The sequence below is a fragment of the Meriones unguiculatus genome, chromosome 4, assembly GCF_030254825.1.
Source record: "Meriones unguiculatus strain TT.TT164.6M chromosome 4, Bangor_MerUng_6.1, whole genome shotgun sequence".
NCBI classification, from domain to species: Eukaryota; Metazoa; Chordata; class Mammalia; order Rodentia; family Muridae; genus Meriones; species Meriones unguiculatus.
Window position 1 is genome coordinate 125312550 of NC_083352.1, and position 12259 is coordinate 125324808.

General features: G+C 46.8%; 1 protein-coding gene across 1 annotated transcript; it reads left to right on the forward strand.

Annotated features, from left to right (window-relative positions):
* Nucleotides 1–910: 910 nt before the first annotated feature.
* Commd7 (COMM domain containing 7) lies at nt 911–11865 on the forward strand. The gene is made up of 9 exons (XM_021639735.2): nt 911–1170; nt 4323–4376; nt 4634–4736; nt 8496–8552; nt 8636–8673; nt 9161–9251; nt 9511–9560; nt 10816–10864; nt 11509–11865. Exons 1-9 carry the CDS (start codon nt 1087–1089, stop codon nt 11583–11585), a joined length of 603 nt encoding a protein of 200 aa, XP_021495410.1. The 5' UTR covers nt 911–1086; the 3' UTR covers nt 11586–11865.
* The last annotated feature ends 394 nt before the right edge of the window (nt 11866–12259 follow it).

A 12259-nucleotide genomic window follows, 5' to 3' on the forward strand; every position in this document is an offset into this window, starting at 1 on the left:
CCAAAACCTGTGCCAGAAGGACAGGCAATTCTACCCCCAAGCTTCTAGGATACTCTCGGGCTAGACCTGGAGACAAATACAGTGCTTGCTTTGGTGTAGGGCAGGCTTTAGGACCCAGGGAGCATACCTCCATTTTTCAATTGTCTAATGAAGCTGAGTCAGCACTCACCCAGGGGCTGAGAGCTTCTGCGACTAAGAGAACACAGGCTTGGGTAGTCCCACCGTGCCAGGAATTGCGTTCCGGGGGTGGACATACTGGGCAAGTGCTGAGCTTTACCCCAGTCCTAGCATAGCTACAGGGGGTCTGTCTGTCAACCCTTCTGGCCACTGCCCTGTCCAGGGCTGTGGTCCTCTATTCCAAAGCTCTCAAAGTATAGTTCCTGGGAATTCATAGAAAATGTACATTATCGGCTGCTCACCAGACTTCTCGGCTCAGAGCTATTGGCAGTTGCACCAAATTGTCTAGATGACACTAATGCCTGTCCAAGATTCAGGTCTGCCGCTTCACTCTCGTGTAGTGTAGGCTCTCAGAGGGATAGGATGGCCCTTCCCTGTTACTAGTGCTTGGCTTCTGGTAGGCATTAAGTATTTGCTGGGGGGGGGGGGGAGGGAGGAGTGCGGCTGTTGATGTAGCACAGCCTCCCAAGCCTATGCAAAGATCTGGGAACCCTCCTCCGCACCAAATATATAGAAGAGACAGAGAAACGGTAAATATATTCAATAGGTAGATTTACCCCATGCTTAACAGCAATGGTATGGACAGCAACCAGTCAGTGAGGAATACCTGTGCTCCAGGCTTTGAAGCTTTTGGAGGATGAAAACCCCTGGTCACCCTAGATAACACTATTCAGTGAAACTGAGGCTCAGATGGGACAAGCGCTTTCTTTACACAGGGTCACCCTGGCGGAGATTTGGAATCCCACTGGGATGCTCAAGGCAGTTCCTGAAGCCCGGCGGCCGCGCGTGCGCTGTCCTGTGAACGGCAGCTGGGAGTGTGGCGAAAGTGCAGTTGCCGAAGTGCAGCGAGACCCGAGACCCGGGAGGAGGAAGCGAGCGGTGCTGCCGGGCTGAGGGGCTCCTGGCGCCATGGGCCGCCTGCACTGCACGCAGGACCCGGTGCCGGAGGCTGTCCGCGGTGACATGCAGCAGCTGAACCAGCTGGGCGCGCAGGTGGGCCTCGCCTGAGCGTGGGAGGGGCTCGGGAGTGGGCTGACTCACTTCGGAGGTGGGGACCTCTGGGGACCAGACATCCCAAAAGAGGGGAATGAGGAGATTCCGAGGGGCCGGGTGGTTGAACATATTAAAGAGGGCAAGTCGACTGCAAGCCGGGTGTGGGTGTCAGTGTGGGCCCTGGGCCTGAGCCGGAAGAGGCTCAGACAGGACCGGTGACCACACCCCTTTCCAGGCCAGGAAAGGAATGGTGTGCCTGCCTTTGGAGGCCCCATTCCTGTTGCAGAGCTTGGAATGCCACCTCCTGTTCACACTGCAGGAATTAGCCAAGTGAGGGCTCCCCACACACTTAGGCCTGTTTGAGGACTAAAAACCAAACTCTGCAGGGCAGAGACCTGCTCACCAGCATTAGGAAGGCAGGTCGATCTCTGTAATTCAAAAACAGTCTCTTCTACATAATGAGTTTCAGCCATCCAGACCTGCATAGTGAGAGCCTGTCTCAAAATAAATAAACAAAAAATGGGATCTGTTGGCAGTACATGCCTGTCATGCCACCACTTGAAAGGCTGAGGCAGAAAAATGGCTGAAACCAAGAATTCACAACCAAATATCTTAATGCCAGGGAGGACTAATTTTTGCTATTACCACTCTTCTCTGGAAGGCTTCCATTTGCAGAGAGAGAGAAGAGGTTGATTCTACTGTTTTTAAAAAAGGTTCTTTTTTTCTGGGCCTGGTGGCGTACACCTATGATCCCAGCACTCTGGGAGGCAGAGGCAGGTGGATCTCAGAGTTCAAGACCAGCCTAGTCTACGAAGCAAGTCCAGGACAGCTAACGCTACACAGAAAAACCTGTCTTGAAAAACAAAAACAAAAAATGAAAAAGGTTATTTTAGGGGACTGGAGAGATGGCTCAGAGGTTAAGAGCACCGGCTGCTCTTCCGAAGGTCCTGAGTTCAGTTCCCAGCAACCACATGGTGACTTATAACCACCTATGAGATCTGGTGCCCTCTTCCCCTTTTTAGGTGTACATGCAGGCACTGTATATGTAAATAAATAAATCTTTTAAAAAATATTATATAAGTAATAAGTAAATAAATCTTTTTTAAAAAAGAAAAAGGTTATTAAAAAACCATTACATTGTATATGTTGTGTGAGAAGTCAGAGAATAACCTATAGGAGTTGGCTTTAACTGTCTCCTTCAAATGTGCAGGTTCCAGGGACTGAACTCAGGCCGTCAGGCTTAGCAGCAAGTGCCTTTGCCAACCGAGCCATCTTGCCAGCCACAAGATCCTCCCCCACCCCCTTGAGATAGGGTCTCTGTGTTCCCTGGCTGTTCTCAAATTCAAGTTCCTCAGCTTCCCCAAGTGTTCGGATTACAGGTGTATGGCACCATGCTCAAATATCTATTAATCCACACTTGGTTCTGTGTGGTAGTTTTGCTGTTGTGGTTTTTCTTTTATTTTCAGACAAGGTCTTTTTTTTTTTTTAAGATTTATTTATTTATTATGTATACAATGTTTTATCTGTATGCACACCAGTATCCCAGAAGACTGCACAAGATCTCTTTACAGATGGTTGTGAGCCACCATGTGGTTGCTGGGAATTTAACTCAGAACCTGCAGAAAGGCAGGTAGTGCTCTTTTCCTCTAAGCCATCTCTCCAGCCCCCAGACAAAGTCTTTGTAACCCTGACTGGTCTGGAACTGAAAGCAGTCCTCCTCCCTCTGCCTTCCAAGGTTAGGATGGTATGCATGTACCACTGTGCGGCCTTGTTTGTTTGAGTACAAGCTTGCCTCCTGCCTCTGCTTCCCGAGTGCTGGACTTTCAAGAGTGCACTACTGTGCCTGGCTGAATTTCTCTTATTTATTTGTTCATGTGAACAATACTCTTAAGGGAAAAACTCTTATATAAGCATGGGTGGAACAGATATGAGCCACATACTCTTTGCAATGGAATTCGTGGTTCTAGGGCTGTGATTGTCATTAGAATTGGACGTGCATTGTGCCATTGTCCTCTGGGAAGGTTGGCCAATATTCCCTAGAGCCATCAGTGTGCAGCTTGTGTCCCCAGACTTCCGTTTGCAAAGCCAGTAAATGAAGGGGTATCACCTTTCACTGGTTAACTTTTCCCTGTGACTTTTGTCTAGAATGATCTTGAGCATCTCTTCTGATGTTTACTTGTGATAAGTAGCTGATGAGCATTCCTGGGCAAGACAGCAATGTAAGAAGACTTAAACAACAATTACTTTATGTGCATTTAATGATAGTTAAGATTCTGTGTAGATAAAAAGCCATAGTGAGAAACACTAGGGAAATTTGTGTTTCTTATCAAGGCTGCAAAATGTAGGTGTGTGCTGTCCTGTTTCTCCCACCACCACCACCACCACCACCACACACACACACACACACACACACACACACACACGGAATGTAGAGTTTCAGCAGAAGGAACAAGAGACTGTGGAGCCTTGGCTGGCCTACAACTCACAATGTAGATCAGGCTGGCCTCAGTCTACAAATTAGCACTACACAGTGACACTCTCTCTCAAAACCAGAACCAAGCCACCGCAAAAACATCTTTGGCAAGACATCAAAGGCTTCTTTTTTCATCTATTTTGCCTACCTATATTTTCTGGCTTCTCCCCACCCCCTACTACTTACTATAAACATTTGGCCTTTAATTCCAGCATTCAGGAGGCAGAGACTGGTGGATCTCTGAGTTTGAGGCCAGCCTGGTTTACATATCAAGCTTCAGAGCAGTCAGGACTACACAATGAGACTCTGTCTCAAAAACAAAAACAAAAAAGTGAGACCCTGCCTCAACAAGGTAAAAGGCAAGAATCAGCTCTTGAAAGCTGTCCTCTAGACTGACCCATAGACACACACTCAAATAAACGAATAAATAAAGGGGGAAGGGATGAACATGATCAAAACACACTGTATAAAGTTTTCAAAGAATTAGTAAAATATAGGTCATCAAGCCTGTGAAACCATTCTTCTCTCTCAAAACCTGCAGCTGAGCGATGCGTGACACGCTGAGTGGAGAGGGGACATAGGGTGAGGTAGGCACAGTGAGGGCCGCACCGGGTGATGAGTGATCGGCATTGGGGAACAGAAGTAGTGCTGATGCTCTCTCTGTGTTGTCCTTTTGCAGCAGTTCTCAGACCTGACAGAAGTGCTTTTCCATTTCCTAACTGAGCCCAGAGAGGTGAGTACGGCATTTTGAGATAAAGGGGTTTTGCCATAAAGGCCTGACAACTTAGAGAGAATGTCCGGGCACTGGCTGCTCTTACAAAGGACTTAAATTCAGTTCCCACAACCCACATGGCAGCTCACAACCCTCTGTAATTCTTATTTCACGGATCCTATGAAACATACATGCAGGCAGATTTTGCATGCACCTAAATAAAATAAATCTTTTAAAAGGCTAAATAAAGGCCTGTTTGTGCTGTCCCCTATCTGCAGGTGGAGCGCTTTCTGGCTCAGCTCTCTGAATTTGCCACCACCAATCAGATCAGTCTTGGTCCCCTCAAAAGCATCATGAAAAGCCTCCTTCTGGTCCCAAATGGTGAGTTGACTCTGAGCAGTTCTTGACAAAGACACTGCTTCTACCTGCGCCTTCCTTTGTTAGGGAGTCCTCTAAGTAGTAAGTAGCCAGACATGGCAGGGCATGCAATCTACATGGAGTAGATTATAGCTGTGGAGGTAAACGGCACAGCTCTTTGAATGCTCAGTGGAATGTGTCTGTGGACTCAACCAACCATCCAAGGATTATAATATTTTTTTAAGTTCAGGAGTGATAGCATACACCTTAAACATTTTTTTAAAAATTATCTCTAAGCCGGCTGTGGCTGCATGTGGCTTTAATTGCAGCTCTCAGGGAGGCAGAGGCAGGCAGATCTCTGAGAGTTGTAGGCCAGCCTGGTCTACAAAGTGAGTCCAGGATAGCCTAGGCTACACAAAGAAATCCTGTCTTGAAAAAAAATTGTGACTGTAAGCAACATGGACAGACATGATTTTCTTTATTATTCCCAAAAGAAATTGGTATAACTAGCATTTACGTGTAGTTACAATATGTGAGGGAGTATAAGAAACTGAGAGGTAGTTCAGAGTATGCAGTGTACATTGATTATATGCTAATACTGTGTCATTTTATCTGAGGGACTTGTAATATTCCAGAGGATGCTTAGGTGCAGCTTGCTGACATAGCAGAGGAGCCATGCAGAGGAGGACAGCTCAAGGCTGGGTCTGCATCCTCCATTCCTAAGCCCAGAAATTAAAGGATAGGATTTACACTGTCACTTGAGTCTCTGTCTCTCTGAGACAGAGTTCACTGCGTAGCCTTATCAGTTTTGAAATTCTCTATGTAAGAACAGGATGCTCTCCAACTCAACTCACAGAGATCCTCCTGCCTCAGCCTCGGGGATCAAATGCATGCCCTACCACAGCTGGCTCTTTTTCTCTTATGATGTGATGCTGGGACTAGACCCCAGGGCCTCCCCCATGCTAAGAGCTATTCTCCTAACTCTTAGCCCATAATGATTTTTATTTGTTTGTTTGCTTATTTTGAGATAACGTCTCTCCACCTAGTCTTGACTGTCTTGGCACTCACAATGCAGATCAAGGTGGCCTTGAATTCACAGAGATCCACCGTGTATAGCAGAGTAATGGCTGTATTTGTTTGTTACAGATAGGGTTTCTCTTTGTAGCCTTGGCTATCCTGGACTCACTATGTAGACCAGGCTGGCCTCAGACTCACAGAGATCCTCCTGTCTCTGCCTCCCCAGGCTGCTGGGATTACAGGCATATGCCACCACACCTGGCAGATAATGGATTTTATTAATACAGTTTTTTTCTTTTCTTTTTCCTTCTTGTTTGTTGCCATTGTTTTTGCATGTTTGTGTATGGGCAGGTACATGCATGCGCACATGCTCGTGTGTGAGGTGTTCAGAGCCAAGCACCTTGTCTTTTGAAAAGGATCTCAGTGGCCTGAGACTCCAGGCCCCCAGTGGTAGGATTACAAGTGAGCATCACCATGCCCAGCTTTATTCTGTGGGCTCTAGGGGGTCTATCTCGAGTCCCCACACTTACTGACAAAGCTATTCAGTTAGCCCAGGGTAGCTCTGAACAGAAGTCCTCCCATCTCAGCCTCTGACTACTGGGGTCCCATTGTGAGCCACCTTGCCCAGCAGAGCTTACATTTTGTGTGCCTTTTTTATTCATGTCTCTAGAAATGATTTTTTTTTTTTTCATATCATGGAAATATCACTGCCCAGCTGTGTGTGGGTTTTGTGTGTTTGGTTTGGTTTTTGAGGTTTTGAGATAGGGTCTCAGTGTGTAGCCTTTACTGCCTAGAACTTGCTATGTGGACCAGGCTGGCCTGGACCTCAGAGATCTGTCTGCCACTGTATCCAGAGTGCTGTGATTAAAGGTAAGTCCACTGTGTCTAGCTTTTTATGTAGTTCTTAAAAACATCCTACTTGCTGGGCGGTGGTAGTGCACATCTTTAATCCCAGCACCGAGGAGGCAAAGGTAGGTGGACCTCTGATTCAAGACCAGCCAGGGCTACAGAGTGAGTTCCAAGATAGCCAGGGCTACACAGAGAAACCCTGTCTCAAAACAAACAAACAAAAAGGAAGAAAGAAAACAAAACAAAATGCAATCGCCCTGGAACAATTACGAACCTTAACTGAGTTGTTCCTCCCTTGCCCTCACATCTCACTGCTCTCCAGACTGGATTTGTTGGAAGCAAGTAGCAGACATTTCATTCCCAAACGCCTAGTTATCTATCACTGAAAGATAAGCACAGGCCACTACTCTATCTGAAAGGAAATCTTGCCTGCAGTATTCTTGGTTCCTCATTGTCTGCAGCCTTGTGTTCCCTTATGGCCATTGTTCTCCTGCTCAGCAGGGGCCTGATAGGGCCCTAAGCGGGCATTTATTTGGTTCCTGGTGGGTGGGGCTTCCTGTGCTTCTTGCCAGCTCCTTCACTTCTAATCGACACCTTCTTCAGGGATGAAATGGAGCTCAGGGTGCTCCTGGGTTTCATTGTTGGAAGAGTAAAGAAAGATGAGTTGGTGATAAATGGCTTAGTGGCAGAGCACCTGTCTGGAGTGCACAGGCCCTGGGTTTAATCTCTAGCACCAGGGGAAACAAAGCACAATAGGTGGAGAAAAGATAATAGATGCAAAGTCGAGTGGCAGCAGCCTTTCCTGGTTCTCACCTATAAGGACTTGTCCAGGGACCTTCCTCAGCTGCTGCTTTAAATCTCTAGCAAGCTGTCCGGCCTTGAAGGTGATCATTACTGACATTATTTTCTATTAAAAAGTAATTTCCCATCTCTACTCTCCAAGGTGTTTTGTCTGTAATCAGATAGGATGAAAGAACAATCCCTACTGAACACTGGCCACAGATTGTATAGCTAACAGTTCTACCAGCTTCACAAGAAAGAAAAAGGAAGAAGGAAGGAAGAAAGGGAAGGGTAGGGAAGTTGGTACATGCCATTCCATCACTCCCTGAGGTAGGAGCGGGAGGACCAAAAGAAAAGAAAAAACTTTTTAAAATTATTTTTTGGTTCACTTGTTTATTTTTATGTGTGTATATGAGTTTTTCCTTTTTTTTTTTTTTTCTTTTTCTTTTGAGGGTCTTGCTAATGCTAGGCAAACCCTCTACCACTGAGCTACACTGTCACATTCACAATGCCTTTGGTTTTCATTTAGTTATGTGTATGCATGTATATCTGGTATGGGGGTATATGGGCATGAGTGTAGGTGCCCTCACAAGCAGGAGACATTGGATCCAGAGTTTCAGGGGGTTGTGGATTACCCCAGATGGGCTCTGGGATCTGAACTCAAGTCCTCTGCAAGACTCAAGCCATCTCTCCAGTCCCACAAAGCCTTTTTTTTTTTTTTTTTTTTTTTTTAAGATAGAGTTTCTCTGTGTACCCCTGACTGTCTTGAAAATTGCTCTGTAGACCAGACTGGCCTCAACTCAGAGATCCACCTGCCTCTGCCTCCCTTTAATTCTGTGCTAGAATTAAAGGCAGGCACCACAATGCCAGGCTACACTCAGACTTTAAATGCCAGGCTGCCGTGGGTCTCCAGGACTGCCTCATTGCTCATTACTACAGTCCACCATCCCCGGAGGGTGACTGACCCTACTGTGCAGGGAACAAATGGAGTGGTTTCAGGGCTGCATTTTCTCCCCATCCACTTGAGACCTTCCTGAAGCCTATTGCTTTTGTGTTCTGTGTAGGTTGGGTCCAACAAATCCTACCCACTGTGCAATGCTTTCATTTACACTTTATGACTTCTCCCCTGCCTCCAAGGTGCGCTGAAGAAGGGCCTTACTGCAGAGCAAGTGCGGACTGATCTCCTGACTCTAGGTAGGTCTTTTCCTAGGGTTGCCTGGGGAGGAGGAGACCTCGGAGCTCTTTGTTATGTTAATTATTCTTGTGTTCTCTCACAGGTCTTAGTGAGGAGAAAGCCACTTACTTTTCTGAAAAGGTATAATTCAAGGTTAAGGTCCTGGCTTTTATTTCCTGAAAAGAAAAGGGGGAAAAATGCTGAGCAAGACAAAAACATCCCATTCAGCTTCTCAACAACACACCTGCAGCTGCCAACCAGCTCTGCTTAGGGCAGCCCTATTTTTTTCTCCTTTAATTTGACAAATATTAATTCCACTGTTCCAATTGGATTAAATCTTGGAATGAAAAAGGAAAATTGAAATTGGGTGTAGCCGGTGCCTGCCTGTAATCCCAGGACTGGGAGTGGGGCTCAAGGCCAGCTTCAGCTACATAACAAATCCAAGGTCAGCTGGGCTTCACGATGCCCTGTTGAAAAGATTGTATTACTGCCATGTCTTGGATATGTGCATACAGGTAGACTTAGCCCTTGGTTCTGCTTTTTTATCTGTTGTTTGATGAGCACTGCTCTTGGAGCAGAGAGATAGGGGTGATGACTCTGGTGCCGTTGGCCTTTAATTTTCTTCCAGTGGAAGCAGAATGCCCCAGCCCTGGCACAGTGGGCCATGGGTCAGACTCTGATGATCAACCAGCTGATTGATATGGAGTGGAGGTTTGGAGGTAACTAGATGGGTCCCTTCTTATTTACTTGTCTAGCTGTCCTGGGACTGGATTGCCAAGACTTTTGGAGAGCCCGGGGAGGGGGGTGGGGGGGATTTGTCCTTGATCTCAGACACCATCGGGGGCCAGTCGTCTCCATCCCTGGTACCTTCTTTCTGGCTCATATTCACACCAACCTGGCTGCTCGGGAAAGCCTACTAAACTCAGCTCTTTAGAAGTCCTCAGTCAGTCACTTAGTGTCCTTTTGTGTGTGTCACAGTGACGTCCGGAAGCAGTGAATTAGAGAAAGTGGGAAGCATATTTTTACAGGTAAGTTTGTGGTCAGTGGCAACATGGAGGATTTCAGCCTGCTTAAAAGTTATTAAAAGGGCTGGAGAGATGGCTCAGGGGTTAAGAGCACTGCCTGCTCTTCCAGAGGTCCTGAGTTCAATTCCCAGCAACCACATGGTGGCTCACAACCATCTATAATAAGATCTAGTGTCTTCTTCTGGCATGTAAGTGTATATGCAGATAGAACATTGTATACATAATAAATAAATAAAATATATATTTTAAAAAAAAGTTATTAAAAGCTGGGCATGGTGGCCCAGGCCTGTAACTCCTCACCATCAGGAATGAATTTGAACATCAAAAGTTCAAGGCCAGTTTGGGCTTCATAAGGCATGTTCTCTCTCTCTTTGCTTTTTTTTTTTTTTATTTTATTAAAGCTGCATCGGGTTTTGTCTTAATGTTCAAGCCGTGAAGAGACAGCATGACCGAGGCAACCCTTGCATACGAAAGCATTTAACTGGGGGCTTGCTTTCAGCTTCAGAGGCTTAGTCCGTCCTTGTCAGGGCAGCACGCAGGCAGACCTAGTGCTGGAGAAGTAGCTGAGACTCCCACATCCCTGATCTGCAGGCAGCAGAGAGAGCAAGCCCCACCCCCAGGACACACTTCCTCCAACAAGGCCGCACCTCCTAATCCTGTCAAAGAGTTCTGCTTTGGTGGCTAAGCATTCAGCCATGATGAGCATGTCTCAGAGCAGCGTGATCAGCCAAGGATACGCATTACAAGGTGCCCGCCTACAGAGGAGCTCATCTTGGTGTTAGTCATGAAAGCTGAGTTGCTTCAGGGACTGTTAGGCTTTTTTACATGGACAATTCAGTCCACTTCGCATAACTCCTAAGTTAGAAGCCTATCATGGGGCTGGGGTGAAGCCCAGGGTTTAGTCTCCTTGAGAGCCTGGGAAGCTTTGGGATGTGATTAGGTGAAAAGGTTTAGAGGAATGTATTTTCTCTGTGTCATTTAATTTTTTTCCCTTTGTGACTATTACTGTGTGAGAGAGAAATCCATCCAGGTGCCCATGAGGATGCTGGATGTGGAGGCCAGAGGACAGCCTTGTCCTTCCACCTCTCCGTGGGTTTCCAGGGATCAAACCCAGTCACCAGGCTCATGTGGGAAGCACTTTACCCACCAAGCCATCTTGTGGGCCCATCATTTTAATTTGAAAGTCTGTGTGTATGTATGTATATATGTATGTATGTATGTATATTTCCTTTACCGTCTCTTTTTTTCCCCCTCTTAGTTAAAGTTGGTGCTTAAGAAAGGAAAACAAACTGAAAATTTGTATATAGGTGAGTCTGTAACCCCATTTTTAAGCTTTCCACATCTTTCCTTCAGTCACGTGGGCTGGTGAAGATGGGTCAAGACAGGCTTACATAGCTCATCTCTCTAAGACAAGGTTATCACCAGGCTGTAAAGCAGCCACCCACTTCCTTCCCTCTCTTAGCATAGTGCCAGGGCTGTTCCTAAGCTGTTGGGAGGTTGGATACTCTGAGTATAAGGGTAAAGGATGAGGCTGGGAGCAGAATGGAGGCAGAAACCCCTGTAGTGAATGCCTGCTGTGAATCCCTCCATGCTTCTGTGTGACATCATATACACACTTCAGTGTTTTGGAGCTGAGACCCTTGCATGGTCAAGACCGTCGGTCCCTTTTTCTGATGGGTTATACACCAGGAGCCACTTAGCTGCATGGAGCTCGCCTGGCATGCTACAGGCCTCAGTTTGGTTGCCAGCAGTGCAAAGAGAAAGAAAAGACTGCTGAGATGCACCAGAGGAAATAGGTGTGAGCCTGGAAGTGGAGTTCTGCTGTAAACAAGGCCCAGGTCTGCTCCAGTCAAATGAATAAACAAACCACAAGCACCAGTAGAAATGGGTCTTCCTGGGTGATTCTATGGCATTGGAAACACTGATCTCAAACTCAATTTTCTCTCCCCAGAATTAACCTTGCCTCAGTTCTACAGCTTCCTGCATGAGATGGAGCGAGTCCGAGCCAGCATGGAGTGCCTTAGCTGATCCTATTTCTTGTTCTGCTCCTGCCTCTTCTCTAAAGGCTGCTCCAGGGGTCCAGCTGCCCTGGGAGTCCAGGTGCAATGGGTTTCTGAAGACACCAGGGTTGAATGCGTGGTGTCCTGTGTGGTTCTTCCGTAAGCCCCTCTGGGGAGCCACCCCCCCCACATCTGGGTTGACTTTACACCTGAATCCTCTGACAGCCCTTGCGTCTGGGACTGTTTTCTTTCTTTTGGGAGGGGGTTATTGTCACCTCCCATTAAACAGTAAACAAATGGTTCCTTCAGTCAGACTGTTCAGTGCTTGCTTGTGGCTGAGGAAGAGGCAGGTCATGTGGATGGCTTGTCTGGAGCGGTCCCCTCTATTTCACACGGCAGGGGGGTGGCATTGCCAGCCAGTATCTGCTGAGTCATCTGTGTAAAATTTGTGCCTAGTCTTCTTTGGGAAGAACTGGGGCCAGGCCCTGTCACTGTTTCTGGTTTTGTCCCTTTGTGTTTTAAAGAAGTAACCTTCTGAGGCCATCTTAGATTGTTTTGGTTCCAGAAGACCAACCACCTTTTGGTCGAATGATAACTTAAAAGAAAAACCGTTTCTAAAGAAAGCTCTGAGTCTACTGTCTTTCTCCACAGGTTTTAGAGTCATCTGAGTAAGGATAGTGGCATACGCCTGTAGCCCTGGCA